Source organism: Acanthochromis polyacanthus, chromosome 8 (genome assembly GCF_021347895.1).
Source record: "Acanthochromis polyacanthus isolate Apoly-LR-REF ecotype Palm Island chromosome 8, KAUST_Apoly_ChrSc, whole genome shotgun sequence".
In the NCBI taxonomy this organism is placed as follows: Eukaryota; Metazoa; Chordata; class Actinopteri; family Pomacentridae; genus Acanthochromis; species Acanthochromis polyacanthus.
In genome coordinates this window covers 31089151-31108807 of record NC_067120.1, presented here as the reverse complement: position 1 = coordinate 31108807, position 19657 = coordinate 31089151, and the positions used below count along the sequence as shown (strand labels likewise).

Sequence of the window (19657 nt, the reverse complement as noted above, 5' to 3'; positions counted from 1 at the left end):
CAGCCCAATCATGTTGCACAAATTCAAACAAATTTGCTTTGTTTTTGAGCTTGTGGTTCTCTATTTTGCGTTTGATGATTTTCCACAGGTTTTCAACTGGATTTAAATGTGGTGGTTGAGCAGGCCAAAGCATGGTTAGAATGTTTTGGTTCTCCATCCAGGCTTTAACTGACCCTGCCGTGTGACAAGGGGCATTGTCTTGTTGGAAAATCCAGTCACTGGAGGCAGGACAGAGTTTTCCAGCTGATAGAAGACTGTTTTCAAGAGTAGCCCTGTACATGACCTGGTTCATTTGCCCTGTTCCACCCATACTGAAACAACCCCAGATCATCACTGATCCACCCCCACGTTTTACTGTAGGAGCAAGACAGTCTGGTTTGTAGGCTTCTCCAGGCTTCCTCCTAACCAGCAAGTTGGTTTTAGTGGGCATCAACTGAAAACTGGATTCATCACTGAAGAGAACCTTAGCCCAGTCATCAACGGTCCAATCCTTGTGACCCCCCGCAAAGAGTAACCAGTCTTTCCTCTGCCCTTCGTCGATGAAGGGCTTCTTCTGTGCCCTGTATGACTTCATGCCAGCTTCAAGAAGTCAGTTTCCAACTGTCCTTGCTGAACAAGTCCCATTTCTCCACATTGCCCATTCATATTTTAGGTCCCTGGAGGTCTGATGACGATTCCTGACGCAGGAACGGATGAGAGCACGGTCATCTCATGGGTAGAAAGACGCTTCCTGCCGCAACCAGCGAGCAATTTGGTAGAACCATGTTCGGCTTGTTTTTTCTTGGTATAATGAATGGCTGTCTTGGAGATCTTCAGCTTTTTTTTGCTGCCCTTTCTCTCACTCACGCCAATTTTCATCAGTGCCACGATCTCTGCCTTTGTGGCTTCACATAATTCTGTGGTTTCAGGCATTATGTGAGAGCTGACAACTTCTGAATTGTAATTGAAGAAAACAAGGGTAGTCCAGTAATTTTTTTTCATGACTGTATATACACCTCATTAACCATGTAAGTGTTTCATTAACACACCAACTAAAGGTTAATAGAAATTCCTCAATGTGATTCAAGAATCGAGAGCATGGTGAAGGAACCAAACCATTTTCTGATGCCACTCATCCACAGTGGAAGTTAGCATCATTCCAGATGACGACAAACTAGTTTATTTATTTTTAACCAAACTTTGGTTATTCTTTGGATTGAGATCAATGTAGAGGGTGTAGGGGATAGTCAGCAGGTGCTGGAAATTGTATGGCCCAATGAATAGCGTACTCACACCATTTTCCAAAACTGAACAGCATACGTCATCATATTCCCATCACACTAAGCTGGCAGTTCAGAACACGCCCAAAACACAAAGCCACCCCTCTTGAGCCAAACTACTAAAGACCCAAAGAATCAGCTGCTGCCACTGTCCCTGACACCACATGACACCCACAGGGCCTGTGGTCATGCTGTGACAATTCAGAGCTACTTTTACAAAAAAAGGAAAAGGGGGGTGCGGGGGACCTACAAAATATTAGGCAGGTGGTTGTAATGCTGTGGCTAATAGGCATGCAGGTAACATACATATTAGTACTGTAGCACTTTCACTCTGTCGGAGTTCCATTATATTGTAGACAGGTAATGTCAAGGGCCTTACTGTCCTCTAAAACTTCAGTGTAATCTCTCTAAATCTTCACGGTGTCTTAATAAATATCCATATCTTATGCTATAGACATTTCAGGTAAATCAGAGCTGGTCAAACAGAAACCGTTGTAAAAATGTGATGATTTGAGATCAAATGGCCCACCTGCCATCACTGATACTGAACTGAGTACACCTGTGAATTCCATTTTGACTCATTTCTTTGAATACTGGTAAAAAAAAAAAATAATCCAAGAACACCAGAAATTGCTCAACTGAAAAACAATACAGTAAGCTTGGGGACCGACAAAACAATGAAAACACAACTGACGCAGTAATCAAGAGAAAACGAACGAGCCTTAGTATCACTAGTCACACTCAGTGGCTGTCCTACAAAAATGACACCTAGGACAATGCACTACTGCACAATCTACCTCAGAAAACCAGACAGGCATTTGCTTCAGGCTTGGTACGAGGGTTATTAATGGATCCAAGTTTCTGTGGCAGCTCAGACAGTGTAAAGAATAGTTCATAATGCCAATGACATCTATGGACAGCATCCAAAAAAAAAAATCCTTCCTTGCTGGCATGCATGTTTGAAACTCCAGAAACTTGGCAGAACAGGAATACTACAGCATGATAATGATCCAGAGCACACTGCTAAAAATCACAGGAGTTTCTGAAGAAGAAAAAAAGTGAAAGCTATGTCTTGGCCAGGTATGTCACCTGACTGGCCACGAATTTGTGCAACAGTGGTATCCTCTGTGCAGAAGAGGATTGAGTTTGTCATCAAAAATATAAATAGGCACATTAGGTCTTGAAAAAATAAAAGATTTGAATGTCAGTTATTGCATTTCGCTTTTATGGTGCAGCTTGTACTTTAACATAGTAAATTTAAATACGCTTTCCGTAAGGTACGAGTAAAAAATGCTGTCAGGCATTTTGCATATCGTCTTCATGAATTTTGCACTCAGAGAATTGAGCCAACGGAAACACAAAAAACTGCAATGAAATATAACCACTGAGGACCCACACTTACTCATCACTAACTGACAGAGGTGATGGATCAGAACCAGACTGTACACCATCGACTGTTGGATCGCATCTTATCAAAGTCAAACTGACGCGCTGGTTGGGTTTGTGAAAAACAATGCAACCTTGCACAGCACAAAACAGCAAATGTGTATCCTGAAGACACAAACAAATCACACATGACACTCAGTTTACACACACAAGGTCACAGCGGATGAAAAGAAATCCTCTCTTTCATTTACACAGTGGCAGAACAGAGAAAGACACCACCATTAATTTGAACACATGAATAATTGAGTCAGCGAAAGCATTCCCAAGAGGGAGAGAGAGAGAGAGAGAGAGAAGTAAGCATTGGGAACAACCCAGGGAACACCACTCCCAAAACGTACGCACACACACACACACACACACTCAGCATCACTACATGGAGCAAGAGAATGCAAAGATAAATATGGCAACCATTATTACTACAGCAACATAGAAATGACGGGCAAGGGAGCAACGGAAAGAAAGAGAGAGAGGGAGAGAGAGGATGAGAACACACACACACACACACATATATATATATATATATATATATATATATATATATATATATATATGAGGGAGAGAGAGGATGAGAACACACACACACACACACACACACACACACACATATATATATATATATATATATATATATGAGGGAGAGAGGATGAGAACACACACACACACACACACACACACACACACACACATATATATATATATATATATATATATATATATATGAGAGAGAGAGAGAGAGAGGGAGATATGTTTTTTGAAAGATCCTTCTGCAGTCTTGTTAGCTTCCCAGTACATTTATCCTTCATCCACATCTCATTTCATCCTGTTTCTTGTCTTTACGTTCCTGCATCCTGCTTTCTACCTTCTACTGTGGCTGTATTTTACTCACCATTTATGTCTTTATGAAGCAGATGTTGCACCTGCATGCACTGTGTGTGTATTAATGCAAATGTGTAGGTTCTGCATTATTATTTATGTCTATAGTGTTTCTGCATGCTTACTCAAAATACGTGTGTGTAGTCCTCGGTGTGTGTGTGCATGTGTTTGTTCCTACCTGAGGCCTGGATGAGGGAGGCTGTGTGTGTGTGCGTCGTGGCCGTGGTCGGGAGGCAGTGTAGTGCCTTAGAGTCTGTCCCTGGGTGGGTAGAGGCTCCATGGGAGAAACGGAAGATCCAGAGCCGGGGAGGTGGCCTGGGCTGAGGCCGCAGCCGGGGAAGGGAGTCTCTCGTCGGTGTAAGCCTCCGCGGCCGGCTGCCCCCTCGTTTGGAGCGCGAGCGGGGACGGAGTAGAGGAGGGGGAGGCTGGGAGGAGGAATGAATGATGCTCCTCTCGCTCCTGATATTGCTTCTGCAGCATCCACCGCCGCCACCTCCCGCTCCCTCCGCCTCCTCCCCCTCTGTCCTAAGGGGGAGGGGGACGGGGAAGGGGAGGGGGACGGGGAAGTGGAGGGGGAGGGGTCTGGGGTTGTGAGTGACAGTGGGGTTGCTGGCAGCAACCAAGGAAGGCCACACCTTCCTCCTCCTCCTCCGTCCTCCTCGCCAGCGAATCCTCCCCCACCTCTCTCTGCCTCCATGTCCCTGGTCTGCTGCTCCCAGTCTGCATCCAGGAGACCTGAGAATGGAGAAGAGGACTCATGAGAGGAGAGGCACAGAGAGAGATAATGAAAGTGGAGGGAGGAATCAGGGGACAGACTGGGGATCCAGCCCATGCACTAAGCATGCTTTCTGATGGAATGCACTGCATGCATGTAAATCTAGGACAGGCAGAGAGAAAACAGACAAGAAGCAGAGGATGCTGCAGCTCTACTGTACAGCACAGTCTGCCACATAGACCTAACACAGTCACTGACACAAGACAAGAGCATGAAATCCCATTAATCTTTCAGTTTGAAGGTCCCCTGTTGGTCTGCATATTTCAAGGGCCTTTGAAATGCAAACTGGTGAACTCTCAAATGTAGATGTACGAATGGTTCATAAAATATTGACCTAATTCTTTTTGTGACCCACATCTTTCAAACACAGTTATACAGAAAAAAATCATGATGAACAACTTATTGTTTTTATTTATCATCTGGTGTCATTAATTCCTTCAAAGCTATCTTCCTGTCTTCCTGTGAGCCGATGTTTCGTTCTCTTCACTCATCATCCCTTCCTCCATCTTCTCCCCATCTCCTCTCTCCCATTGTGGAAGTCACTGGTGTGAAAGTAAACAGGCTATGCTCCAATTAGCCAAACGGCGCTGTCTGTCTGCCACGGAGAGGTTCAGCATGGCGCAACACACATGAAGAACAGAATGGGACGAGATGTCATGATGGAGGATAAAATTTATACGTGAGCTCAGATGTCCTACTGGATTGCTGTAATATGCTGGTGTTACAGCTTTAAATATGTTGTTGTAATGCTATTCCACTTACACAGCGTTTCATAAAACCAACAGTACACATCGTTATTTTATCACTTAGATGTGTTCGGTTGTCAAAAAAAAAAAAAAAAGATGATAATGGACAAAGGGGAAATTTTGCAGTTTTGCATTTTTGTCAGTCTTTTGCTCCTGTGTTGTAGAAATCATCTTGAACTTATGATTTCTTTTATCACCCATTTGGACAACTTGACCTTTTTAGCCTCTCCATTTGGTAAAAAAATATCAGCAGCATTGGTATATTGTAATAAGTAATTGCACATCACGCAAAAAAAAAAAAAAAAGCAGCTCCAACAGAAAAGAACTATACTCAGGAAATCATCCATCCATTATCTATACATCGCTTACACAGCCCTAATGAGGTCATTGGGGGGCTGGAGTCTATCCCAGCTTACTTAGTTCGAAGGCACACATACAGACAGACAGTCACACTCACATTCATACCTATGGACAATTTAGAATTATCAGTTAATCTCAGCATGTTTTTGGGCTGTGGAAGGCCAGAGTACCCAGAGAAAACCCACACATGCACAGGAAGAACATGCAAACTCCACACAGAACTGGGCATCTTCTTATTGCAAGGTGAAAGTACTCAGGAAATAATGTCAAATTGTTTAACTGCTCATTTTTGGTTTGTAATTCTTGCTGTTAAATGACTTCAAATGTATATCTGTATATATATATATATCAAAAACAATAGCCATTAAAGTTAAGACAGGTATTTCCACATGGCACGTCAAATAACTGAGCATTACCAATTTTGATTCCAATACAACTACACTGAATTTCTAATTTTAATTATTATTATTTCATTTATTTGACATAAAAACACAATGAATATTACTAAATCAATTCCAGTGTTTCTATGCAACACAGTGATTTCTGGTACATTGACTTGAGCGGTTATTAAATTAAGGTTGTTCATGTTTTACAGAAAACCATGAAGCCAGCTGCTGGGAAAAGGAAAATTTCGAATGGAAATGTCAGTGGAAAAGAAAGCAAAGAAAAACTATTTACTGTTTCCAAAAGATTTTTAAAAAAGGGTGTAAAAAGAGCTAATACGAAGCATCTTCTCTGGAAGTGATAGTGATGCTGTTCCCAAGAAGATTCATGATAAGCAAAGATTTAAGTACCAGATCACACAAAGAAAGCAATCAAGACCTGCAACACCACAAACAAAAGTAAGAAATGCGGAAACGAACATGGTTTTGGTGATGAGCATCATGTTCTTGGTTTATAGCTGAATGCAAGAGTCTCAGTCTTGTTTACCATGTAGTAGCAAGAAACTGTTTGCCTGTACTCAGGATCAATTGGTGTATCGTTCTGGGCTCCATCATCCAAATAAGATATGCTAATCTCATTTTCATACAGCATCTAGTTGTCAAAGAATGTTCTAGTGGTCCCACAGGAATCACCAGTGAAAGAAAAGTGAGCGAAGCGATCGTCGCTATAAGCTATAAGCTCTCTCTCTCAAAAATGATACTCCTATACAACTCAGCCCAATTCTCAGCTACGTTGTGAGGGAAAACATATTTCCTTCCAGGTTACATTTATTTGTATTGTAAATAGATTTCTAATCAACATATCTTGGCCATTTATCATACTTCTGTCTCAGCTGCAACATCTTGGAAAAGGGCCTCACATTTTCCTAAACAGAAAGTAGCTGAGCTTCCTAAACCCACCAAATAGTAAAAAAAGATGAAACAAAGCATAACACATGGATATGTATCCGGGGTGAACATCCTATCATCTACTTTGCTTTTTTTTTTAAAAAAGTCTTTCTTTCTCAGCATCCTCCTCCTAAGGAATCAGCTTCCTGTTTGGGTTCAGGAGGCAGACTCTCTCTGCTTTAAAGGCTCAACTTAAAGCTGTTCTTTATGATAAGGCTTACAGTTAGAGCTGCTCGGTGATCCTGAAGCATCCTTTAGTTATGCTGCTGCTATAGGCCTGGACCGCTGGGGGACTTCTCTTGTCCAACTGAGCATGTCTTTTTCACTTGTCATAACTTTACCAGCATTGCAGGTCAGTAACCTTGTGTCTTCTCTCTCCCATAGTTTGTGTTTGTCCTCTCTGCAGAAGTCTCTGGCTCTGGACGTACATATTTCTGATCTGCAGTTACCTGCCTCACCGACGTCCCCAATGATTATTGTCCTTTTATGTGTTTGTCTATTTTCCAACCAGTCAGAGCAGATGACTACCCTCTCTGAGCCTGCTCTGGTAGAAGTTTCTTCCTGTTAAGAGCTTTTTCCCTCCCACTGTTGTCAAAGAGTTTGCTTCAATGAAATCATTGGAATTGTTGGGTTTCCCTCTGTAAAAAATCATTATTTTACAATGTAAAGGACCCTGAGAAGACTTACATCGCCACTATACAAGTAAAACTGAATTGGACTGAATGTAATTAAGGTTATGTTTCTCACAAAGTCAAAGACAGAATGTCTAAATCGATAACACAGATGTCCCTCAAATTAAAGTCTGCACTTAGAGCACATCTTGATTGTTTCATTTCAAATCCACTGTGATGGTGAACAGAGCTAAAATGCTGAAAACTGTGTTAGTATCCAAATATTTATGGACCTGGCTGTATGTACCGGGCTTTGCAAAAGTTCTGCTACACGGTTTCATGATCTTTAGAGACGTTTACATGTCGGAGTGAAAAATTCCATTAAATAAACTGAAAGTTCTACTTTATAGGCAGGTGTCCTTAATACAAATTTTGTTCTCTGGTGAAGTTGTATCAAGATGGAAGTCAAAAGAGTTGATATATCTTCTCTCCTTTGTGCTGAACATCAGCCGGATGACCGTCCACAGAGTCGCGGAGAGGCTAAAGAATGGTGAAGATCTTTCAGGTCTTCACCATTCTTGAAAGATCACTGAAAGATCTTCACCATTCTTGAGCCTCTCCGCGACTCTGTGGACGGTCATCCGGCTGATGTTCAGCTGCTTGGCTATGTCAGACTTGTTGTGGCCAGCATGAAGGAGAGCAGATATCTCAACTCTTTTGACTTCCATCTTGATACAACTTCACCGGAGAAAACAATTGTATTAAGGACACCTGCCTATAAGGTAGAACTTTCAGTTTATTTAATGGAATTTTTCACTCCGACATGTAAACGTCTCTAAAGATCATGAAACCGTGTAACAGAACTTTTGCAAAGCCCGGTACAACTATACTTTAGATGTCTGACATTTCAGTGACAAACATTTCGCAAGAGCTCACACTGGTTCTAAACTAAGGCCAAACAGAGTGGAAATGTTGTTAGAGTCATCCGGTTGAAACAAGCACTGCTCCAAATTACTGTTAATGTCACTTCATGTGTTTTGGATTTACAAATAGATAACTATTTGCAAACATGACGAATACAGTAATGAACAATGCATTTATGAATCATAGAATTGTCTGTCTTGTTTAATCATGTTCTACTTTTATTGTGTCTTTAGCATAATGCAATTATTATTACAGCAGAAAATGTATTGTGTTTAATGGCTTTTGTAAGAAACACAATCACCTGCAAATGCAAATAAATGTAACTAAACTCAAGTGAACTCAGATTCAGAGAAAGGAAGAGACGCTAATGGATATGCTAATGGTGCCTTTGTCTTACTCTTAATTGAAGGGGCGGGCCTCAGGCTTGTGGAGTGCAAACCATTCCTCCAAAATGCTGGGCTATACTGGTGACAAAGGAATACATAGTCATTAGCATAAAGAAAAACAAAAATGGAAAATTTTACACAGACCGTGTGTGATTATTAAAACAAATTGAGATAGACGGGTGTGTCCCTTACATCATCAGTTGGGAATTCACTGTCGACCAGTCGCAGCTCTGGGATGGCGATTGTCTGAGTATTGCATAAATGCTCTTTCATCAGGCAATCCTAGACAGTAAATAAAGAAACAGAAAAATAATAATTAGCTGGATGAAAACTTTGATTTTCTTCCCTATGCTGATGATACAGTTTAACCTTTCTTTCTCACCTGATGACACGCACCCAACTGACAAACTGCCTTGTTGTCTCATTGACACACGTATGTGGATGTGACAAAGCTTTCTGCAGTACATCTCATCACCAAAATGAGCTACAGACACCACATTATTCCCATTTTAAAGTCTCTTCACTGGCTTCCTGTTGATTTTTGAATTAATTTAAGGATATTTTTATTTTAAAGTCTCCTAGTTTACTAGCTCGAAGACTTGCGACTCTCCAAAATATTAAGACTGTCTAACTCTGGTGCCTTAGAGCAGAATTAAAGGCATTAGAGGAGATTTAATTTCCTACGACTTTGAACGTAGCATGCGCATGCGCACATACAACCTCTCCCTCACCCCCCTCTAACCTCCCCCCTCTTAACATTTACGAAGAAACGCCCCCGTCCAGAAACTTGCGTAGCACTCGTGAAGTTGTCTTTTACGGCTGGGTCCCCCTGGATCTTTATCTGCCATTATGTAAAAAAAGATGAGCAAAACAAGTCGCCAGCTAACTACGAAGCTATACCAAAGCAACACATACAGAAAACACGTAAGTCCAAGGCATACGTAATCTACGTAACTCGGCCTGAGCCGGAAGATTTTTGATTGACAGGAAAGGGAGCAAAGCAAACGCCTCGGTCCGAGCGCATTGATTAGCTGATGTTTTTCAGGTCCTGCCATGTCCACAGTTATGTTTTTTAATTTTTAATTTTTTTAGAAACCATACATACAAGTCCACTAAAGGTCAGTATATTCATTTTATGTGAATCAGGCAAATTTAACAAAAAAAAAACCATCCTCCATAATGCCTTTAAGACGTATGGAGATGCTGCATTCTGTGTCATCTAGCCCTCACCTCAGGAACTGTCTTCCAGAGGAGGCCAGAGCACCTAAATCAGTTCTAATTTACTTTACAGGCTTCTATTTGTGTCATTTTTTTTACATAATTTCATGTAATTTACTGGTATCTACTACTGACTGTAATTATGAACTATTGTATTTTATTATTTATGTGTATGTTTCAATTTACTTTTTTTTGGTTTAAAGCACTTTGAGTTGCATATGCTGTATGAACTCTGCTAAACAAAAAAGGTATCATGATTTCTATATCATCCTTATCAGATACATTTACATACAGCGCATGAACAAAATGTGTGATGTGTGTTTTTGCATACTATAGAAGAAAATATCAATCCTAATGTTGTGTAATTGTAATCATTAAACAGTAATAGCTATTGGTAATTTCAAGAGAACTTGAACAGAATACTTTAGGAGATATTTGCCATTTTATGTGACAATGAGAGAAAATACTGGATGAACTGGAGGCTGCATGGTTTCATTTTTGATTGCTTCAGAAATCTCTTGATTGTACACAAGACAGCAAAAATATATATTTTGATCATATAATATTTAATGCATTTAAAAGACATGGAGTGCAGCAATCATCCTCACAGTTCAGCACACACATAAATGAAACAATTCATACGTATTTACCATTTTGTCCTGTGCCACTGTCAGGTCCTGGACCATCTGTTTTGCAATGCTTTCAGCCAGAGTGACACTCAGTGTTTGTCTCACTTCACTGTATGGATGAAACAAAGCAACAGAGAAAATCAAGTTTCCCTGCAGCAGTTTGAAGAGGAAACAAAAGCTACAATGGCTGAGCATTTCCAGTAATAAATGCTTCGATTGGATAATTAATAACTACGTGATTGTGTTTTAGTACAACATGTATTTCTGTCTGGACTTGGATATACCAGTGTACAAATTTAATTGAGTGTTCCAGTGTATCAGACATGTATCTGTCTGTGCTATCCCAGTTGTCTTAGCCTTGTTTGACTAACTTGTGTCTTGTTGGATAAAAAAGTTCAGTCAGTAATGCATATACAAATCAGTTTAACATATAAAGACATGCCTTTAGCGTGGCAGAGACTGTCAGAGATTGTTGATCAAAAATAATCCTCCTCAGGGGAAAGTCTGCCAAACCAAAATCTCACTTTTTCAGTTTTAGTTTATCTTTATCGGTTATTTGACAAAGAAAATTAGACTCCTTGTAAACTGTGTTGTCATTTAGTTACACTGCCTTTGTAAAAGGCTATTTATAATTCTTGACAGACCACCATTTGTAGTAATGAAGGGAATTATACTGCTCAGTTAAGATACTTCTTGCTCTGCTACGTAAACGAAATGCAGCAAACAATACATTTCGAGCCTCAAATGTCTTTAAATATCAACGGGGAAAGCTAAATCAATTTCATACATAGCTTTCAGTTTAAGTGTCTTATGTTTACAGTGAGCAAGGTACTGCCATCAAAGTACATACACTGTAAAAACTCAAAATCTTTCCAAGTCTATCTGGCTTATTTTTAGTCAAAATGTCTCATTCCACTTGATTTAAGATAAATTCACTTAGCTAGTGACATTTCAGCAAGATGGAGGGACTTGTTTTAAGACAATACATCTTAAATATCTTAAATCAAACAATCTTGAAATTGTCTTGTTTTGAGTTGAATTTTACAAGAAATCTCAAAACAAGTTTAACTCTCGTGTTGTCCTGCAGGTCAAACTGACACGGTCTAAAGTTTAAAAATGTGGGGAAAAAAAATATTTCACAGTGAAAACTTCTACATTTTCAATTTTTGGGGGGGAAATTTTTGAACATTTTTTGGTGGGAAAAAAAATGTTCAAAAAAGGTTTCTTTAAGAACATTCGAGAAAAAATCCGGTGACATTGGCTGGATTTTTCCTGAATGTTCTTAAAGAAAATATTAGAACTTTTACTGATATATATATATGGAATCATTTTAGATAATTTTTTAGAATTTTTGGATGATTTTTTTTCTTTTTTGAAAAATATTTACAATTTTTAGATGTTTTTTATTTTTTAATTTTTATTTCCTGCCAAATTTGGGATTTTTTTTTAAAGAATAAAACTTTTAAGGGAAATTTTTACGGGATTTTCTTCCTGAAGATTTTGCAAATGTTTAAAAATTGGGGAATTTTTTTGCAGAATTTTTTGATTTTTTTTCCCAGAACAGTATTTTTTGGTGCCGTAAATGAGGACAACAGGAGAGTTAAGACACCTAAGCTTGACAATCCGGATAAAATGTAGCTTCAAATAAGTTTTTCCAGCTAATTTTAAGATCTCAATATTGTAAATAACATATCTTATTTCAAGAAATCTTACCAAGCCATTTTTCACTTGTTCTTTGGCAGATTTTTTTCAAGGCAAAGGTTCCTTGAAATAAGTTTCTTTGTTTAGAGAGGGGCATTTTTTCCAGTGTATTATGTTCATTTAGTTGTCAAGTAATTAAGATCCTCACATAACACTTCCATTCATAAATATGCAGTATAATGATTAAATAAATCCATTGATATGGTTCTTATTTCATAGTCAGTTCATACAATCAGCCACACTATCATGTCAGGAGAAAATGAGGTTTCTTAAAGACTGAAATGTTTTAGTCTTATACACATGTCATTACCGCAGTCTGCTGCTGATGATATGGCCCGCGTCTTCCACCAGAGTGCTTTTCATGAAGATGTGCGCCTGTCTGCTTCTTTTTGACACACATTCTAGCAGACACTCGCACACACTGGAACGCTGGACCACCTGTGGGCACACTACCTCTGCATGTCTCATCAGGTCTTGAGCCAATTCCTGTAACACACAGACCATATCCTAAGTATGACCAAGACAGAGAATCTGAGTCAAGACTGAAGCTGTCAAGAAAGAGTCTTCCCTCAAAACCAAACTTAAACTTGCATCTCTCCACCACCTATTAAAATGTGTTTCATTCTGTTATTTTAGACACATTCAGGGCTAGTTTCTCATAACCAGACCTCTCTGTATCTGCTCTGGTGAATAGTCTGGCTGTACCTCATTATCATTCAGCCATACGTGGAAAAACACTCTGGAGTGTTTGTATGTCCAACAGCATTGCTGCAAAAATAGTGACAGTAGAATCATTTTGGTGTAACACTGGTATGCAGGACTAAAATGGCTAAATCACTGAAAAAAATGCGTTTGTTTTTTGCATAAAGCAGCACCAACGACCTTGGAGCAGGAACCTATAAGCAGGAAAAGGCAAGTTTTGATGAAGATACAGACCAAGGGTGTCAAACATGCGGCCCGTGGGCCAAAAGCGGTCCACCAGAGGGTCCAATCCGACCCGCGGGACAGCTTTATAAAGAGTAAAAATTACAGAGAAGACAATGACAGTAAATTGCAATTTGGTAAAACTATAAATTTAAAATAATTTTTGTCGTTTTGTGTCCCATTTTTGTAATGTTTTGTCTAGTTTTCGTTGTTTTTTTGTAATTTTGATCATAAATGATTATTTTGTCATTTTGTGTCTCATATTTGGAATATTTTGTCTTGCTTTTGATGATTATTCTTTTTTGTCTGACTTTTGTTGCTTGTCATGCTTTTGTTGTTTTTGTTCTCATTTTTGTTGTTTTGCGTTTTTTTGTCTTGCTTGCATCGTTCTGCTTTTTGTTGCTTTGTTTCTCGCTTTTGTTGTCTCTCGTTTTGAGATATTTTGTCTTATTTTTGACTATTTTTTGTCATTTTGATCATGAATCATTCTTTTGTTATTTTGTGTCCTGTTTATGTAAAATTTTGTCGTGTTTTTTTTTTTTTTTGTCTGACAAAAATATTTTTTGCACTAAAACAATGGGGAAAAACATTGGAGTTGTCATTATTCATAGGTTATTACTCTCTGATTTTACTGGTGTGGTCCACTTGAGATCAAATGGGGCTGAATGTAGCCCCTGAACTAAATGAGTTTGACACTCCTGATTTAGATGCTCAATTAGCTGCTTTTTTTCTCTCAGTGAATAAACCATTCTAATGACTGATCAGCTGTCCACATGCAAACGCTTCACCAGAACAATTCACTTCAACACTAATCTGCAGGAGCACCCTCACTCTAGACTGGGATTAGGGCTACTGTGATTGATTAAAAACAAAAAACAAAAAAGCAAATAGGCCCCATAGCAGAATGGTAATAGTAATGCTGCACATTTGTCACAGTGTGAAACGTGTAGCTGCTGAAGGAATGAGAGGAGAAATGTCCTTGCCACTGTGTATTATGGGTGTCTATCAGTTGAGTTTATTCTTACTGCATTGAAACAGGGAGCAGTCTGGGCTATGCAATCCTTTAAGAAACCCAGCAAAGTAGTTATTTTTCTCATATTGAATTTGTCCACATCTGCTCACACTTCTCACATTGAATGGCTTGACAAAAAACATGGCAGATGTAAAAGTGTTCGTGTCATGTTAGCTTGTGCCGTCTTTGAGGGAAATGATTACAGGACTGTGTAATGGGTCTGAGAATGGCTGCAATAAATAAACTAACCATCTAACACACTCACAGCAGTGACAACTATAGACATAGTCTGATCCCTGTCCTGTGAAGTGGGAACTCTTGTTTCTAAATTGGATCAAGAAGCCCATGCATGCCTGAAATCTTGTTTTCAGCTGCTTGGAGGTTTGGCCAGTGTATGCTAATATGTACCTGTAAGCTTCTAGTGAACTCATTGGTCAGGGCAGTAGCAGCGTCGGTGAGGATGCTGTTCACCAAGTTTGCATCAGAGGCACAATTCCGGTCTGCCTCATGTAGTGAGGGAAGAAGCTGTACAAGTAAAACCAACAAACACATTAATGGCACAAAGCATCACTTATGATCCCTGGCTACTTTCCTGGGTGCACTCATATGACCTAAATTAAAGAAGGTCTGCATCTGTATATCGTCCCTCCTCATATTTGCAAATATGCTGGACAACAAATTACAAATATTTCTTATTTTACTGCTTTCCGTGTCAAATCTACTAGCTCAACAATAAACGTGACTGAAATGATGCTTGTCTGACAGTGTCAATCAAAGCTATGCAACATCTTTGTACCGAGAGTTTATACCTGACTTGTTTATTACGTAGCAATAGATTGAGTGTATAATAAGAAAATGTCCACTAAGTTTACATACATGTACATAAATTGCTTATCATCCTTCTAGGCAAAACAACTGAATGATTTAAAAGGTTTTCAGAACACGCAGCCACTACCTTGAAAGAATTCCTGGCATTTTGAAGCGCCTCATGTGCAGTCAGGACGTCAGCCTGGACTTCCTGAATGTTACATTGGCTTAAACGCTGAAGGCTGTCTTCCAATTGCCGACACATACCCTGGATCAGCTAGAGGGGGAAAACAATAGACACAGACAGAGCTGAATACAGATCAAGACAGAAATTGGCACATGGAGCCAGTAGAGCTCCGCCTTTGCTAGGATAAGATTCAGTTTGTAAGATGAATCTATAACACATCACGTCTAAGTTTAAGTTTGGACTTTTTTCTGTTCTTCACACTTCTTAATGTTTCTGAAGGGCAGAAGTTTCCCCCACATCATTCTATCTGCTTTGCTCTGCTTGTTTGCTAGGTTCTTGAATGTTATGTATAATTTCCGACTGCACTCCACACTGTTAGGAGTACAGTATTCTAACAGCAAGAAAATATGATTGAGAGTAGATTTATACTGCCAAACTGAAAAATGTTTTTATATGTAAATTTGATCAAACTCTAATTTTGATTCAAATCTGATTGTAAAAGTATTCAGTATTTGAACAAAATATCTTCCACTTGTAGTCATAGAAACGCTGGTATTTCTGCTCTTTCATTCTTTATTCTATTATGAACATTAGAGTTTATCAGCATTATGGTGATCAGTAGTATAATAATTCTGATACCTTTTCAGACTGTTGAGTCTTAGACACCTGAGGTTGAAGATCCATGCCATCAGACTGCATCTGGTTATTTCTGACTAAACACTGCTGAATCTGAATGCAAAATTAATTACATTAATAATTAGAACAATCATAACAGAACTATAGCAATTATAACAATGACTAATATCTTCTTTATACAGTAAATCATTCACCTTTTCATATACATTTGAGATTGGGTGTTGTTTTAAAAGAAAAATCCCATTTAAATAGTTGAACACAGACATTCACACTTGCCTTGTTCACAGCTTCTTTTGTTTTATCAGGGTTGCTGCGGTAACTCTGTGTGAGATCAGCCAGGGGCATAAACACCTGCTGCAGAGTGAAGTTTCTGCACAACAAAGACCTCTGTTATCCAAATATATATCCATACAACTTTATAGAGGGCAATTGTACAAAAAAAGTACACCTAACTTTAAAGTAGTAATCATGTCAATGTCGTCCATCAGTCATTCTGTCCATCACTTTGGGCCTAAACATTCATCCTTGAATTCTTAAATTTGGTGGTTGTCTGACTTTCCCTCAAGTGTCGTCGTGATTGTGTCGGAATTATTTTCCCAGAATCAATTTGAATACTAGTTGGAAGGTTTGTAGCTCAAGCCTAGCATCTCTAATCTACCACTGTTGGCCCTATCTGTTTCAGCCGTGGTGTGGCTGACCTCTGCTTCCTGACCAGCTGGGATATACAAAGGTTGCATTTCGCTGTACTCTGTGCAACCACAATAAAGTTGAAACTAATCTAATAGAAATCTTCAATGCAGAAAGCTTAGAAGTGATTTAAGTTCAAGTTATCATTACAGAAACGGCTGTAAAAATCCATTAAATGCTCACGAGCAAGACATTGGGAAACAACAGGACACTGAGGTTGATGTGCACGTTCATGTTACATTCAGGATAAATAACTTGGATCATAGAACAGATCGATCATTAGGACATCAGGAGTTTGTAATTCACAGATTCCAGAATTTAGTGGTCTCTAAATTATCCAGATGTAACTCGCACAGCAGGCCTTGATTAGTAATCAAACTGAACTTGTTACCTCATACTAGGTGATTTTATAAAGTGTGAATTGATCATTGCAGCCAACAAGCATCATCTAGACACACACCTGACCAATGTTAGTCTACAACTGATACTGGAATTTTGAATTTTTAAATTAATGAACTGTTACTTCTGTGTGACTTTTAGTGTGCGTATGCGTGTGTGTGTGTGTGTGCATGTATGACCTCTCTAAAGCATCTGCCACATCCTGGAAACCTTTAGCAGACACATTGTTTCTGTCCCACGTTAAGGTCCTTGAAAGAGAAAGAAAGGTCAGTTCAGGGAAGTATTGTAAACTTCTGAATAGTGGTCAAGACCTTTTAATAACCTTAAGCCTTCCAACATAATATGAGAGTCAATCAGCTCAGCCCGGATTAATGAACCACCTGAAGATGAACCCCGCTGGTCACCATAACCAAAAATCTTAGTGCCATGACCTCTTAACTTAGCATGAATGATTACAATTAACCACAGGTACTGACTCCTCTGAATCAATTTTAATAGGATCCATTTGCCAAAAAAAAACAAACACTGAACTGGGGAAGTCTAAGGAGCCAAGTCCAGATCTAAAGAATTCTACAGTTTCATTTAGCAAACACTTTTATCCAAAGCAACATACATCTGAGAGCAGATACAACACAAGCAAGGATCCACTCAGGAGACAACAACCTTGATAAGTTCAATAAAACAAGTTCAAGTGTGATAATAGGAGCATGGTGTCTGCAGGCAGTGCACACAGAATAGTATTGTTACTGTCTGTCATGTGCAAAGGTGTTCAGTGAAGAGCCGGGTTTTTAGTCTTTTCTTAAGGACTGAGACGGACTCTGCAGATCGAACAGTAACTCCTTCCACCTCTGGGGAACCACAGAGCAGAAGAGTCTAACTATCGACCTTCCCAGTTGTTGTGGTTGGATCAGAAACCTTTTATTGGCCGAGCACAGTGAGCGAGAGGGAGTGTAGACCTGAATGAGAGAGTTCAGGTAGGAGGGAGCTTATTTGAATGCAGGTGTCAGTTTTGAATTTTATGCAGGGAGCTATTGGAAGCCAGTAAAGTGGCCTGCCAGGAAGGAGTTGCAGTAGTGGATGCATGATTCTACGAGAGCCTAGACCAGGAGCTGTGCTAGAAGGGTCTGATGTTCCTGATGTTGTACAGTGCAAATCTGCATGACATAGGCCACATGAGCCTTGAAGGTTAGCTGGTCATCGATCACGACACCCAAGTTTCAGACAGATTTTCTGGGGTTGACTCAAGTTAGATGTTGATTTCTTGTTGTATAGTGGGATTGGCTGGGATGACAAGGTGTATGTGTGTGTGTGTGTGTACCTCAGTCTGGTGTTACTCAACAGGGCTTTGGCCAGCATTTTTGCTCCATTGTCTCCAATGTTGTTTCCACTGATGTCCAGTTCAGCCAGAGTAGCATGGCCACCCAGAGCGCTCAGAAGAATGTGCATCCCTGTCTTCAGCTTGGAGTCACACACCGATAGAGACTGCAAGGGCTGCAGACAATCACGCATTTTGCTTCTGTCAAAGATTTGCTATAAAATTATCTTCTGGAAATGTTACAAAGTAAGTCTGTCTGCCTACATATATGGAAATTTCAATAGATGTGACTGCAAAGAAAACAAAAGTGTGACTTACACACTCTTCATCCTGAATGAGCTGCGCTATACGCTGAAGAACATCAGTGAGAGCTCTGGTAGACAGAGAGAGTACATAGCATGGAATAACACAGGAAAAAAAGAAAGACAAAGACATCAGCAACATTTAATACAAAATTAAGTTGGGACTAAGAGGATTTGAAAAGTAGGAGCATGACCTCAAAGGGCCAGTGTAAGTTACCTTGTCATCTGTGGCATCATGCTATTTGAATAAAGTTAAATTTTAAGGCATTTTTAGACTTTTATAGTCATTAGACACACAAGTACCTGTGTACTGGTCACACTTTCTGATCGTTGTCTTTTAAAGCCACACCTAACCAGGGTGTGGATTAATTCATTAGCAGAGATTTCGTTACCAGTTAAACAGCTTGAAAACTTTTTGTGCACTAAATTTAACTCCGTAGCAATAGCAATGAGATTTTTATATTTTTTAAAGTCTGAGATGAAGACCATTTGCATGTTGTGTTGACATTTCTGTTCAGTGCATCTGGATGTAGTGTTCGATCTGCATGACAGATACCAAACCGTGTGAACTAGATCTTTGACTGCGTGAGGCTTAAAAGACTCTGTTTTAGTGAATTTTGAGGTTTCCAACTTCAAATTACAGCTACAGGCTTGAGTTCTCTCCATGTAAAGGTTCTCTTTGCATGCAAAGGTTTGCGGACATACATCAATGTAATGAGTTGATTTCAGGACGAAACGTGATAACGGAGCAAAAGGATAACTGTAGGTTTACCAGACCTGGACTTCATGGCAAAGTTTCTCCCCAGTGCAAGGTGTCGAAGAGACTGGCATCGACCAACAGACAGAATCAGTGTCACCATGTCATTCTCAAAACCTAGTGGTTGAAAAGCAGGAGAGTGGGAGCAGCACAGATGATGAAAATGACGATGTAAACATTTTAGGGTTGCTGGCAGCTGCATAGCAAACAGTTTTTCTATATTTCTATCGAGGTCCCACCCTGCGATCCACAGGACCCACAGAATTCACTGCCACCATCCTGGTGCCACAGGACATCCCCAGAGGTTCTGTGGCACCAGGATGGTATATATACTGTATACACTATATACGGTTTAACAGTACTAAGATGAAT

General features: G+C 39.5%; 1 protein-coding gene across 1 annotated transcript in view; it reads right to left on the bottom strand.

The window, feature by feature from the left end:
- carmil2 (capping protein regulator and myosin 1 linker 2) overlaps positions 1–19657 on the bottom strand; it is a 66677-nt gene that overhangs the window by 38751 nt on the left and 8269 nt on the right. Inside the window, exons 11-23 of the mRNA XM_051952162.1 lie at positions 19306–19402; positions 18545–18599; positions 18230–18402; positions 17091–17159; positions 16102–16195; positions 15829–15918; positions 15151–15279; positions 14604–14720; positions 12570–12745; positions 10580–10667; positions 8904–8993; positions 8723–8789; positions 3757–4313 (exon numbers count right to left, since the gene is read on the bottom strand). Coding sequence (XP_051808122.1) covers positions 3757–4313; positions 8723–8789; positions 8904–8993; positions 10580–10667; positions 12570–12745; positions 14604–14720; positions 15151–15279; positions 15829–15918; positions 16102–16195; positions 17091–17159; positions 18230–18402; positions 18545–18599; positions 19306–19402 — 1802 coding nt within the window. The remainder of the gene's footprint in view (positions 1–3756; positions 4314–8722; positions 8790–8903; positions 8994–10579; positions 10668–12569; positions 12746–14603; positions 14721–15150; positions 15280–15828; positions 15919–16101; positions 16196–17090; positions 17160–18229; positions 18403–18544; positions 18600–19305; positions 19403–19657) is intronic.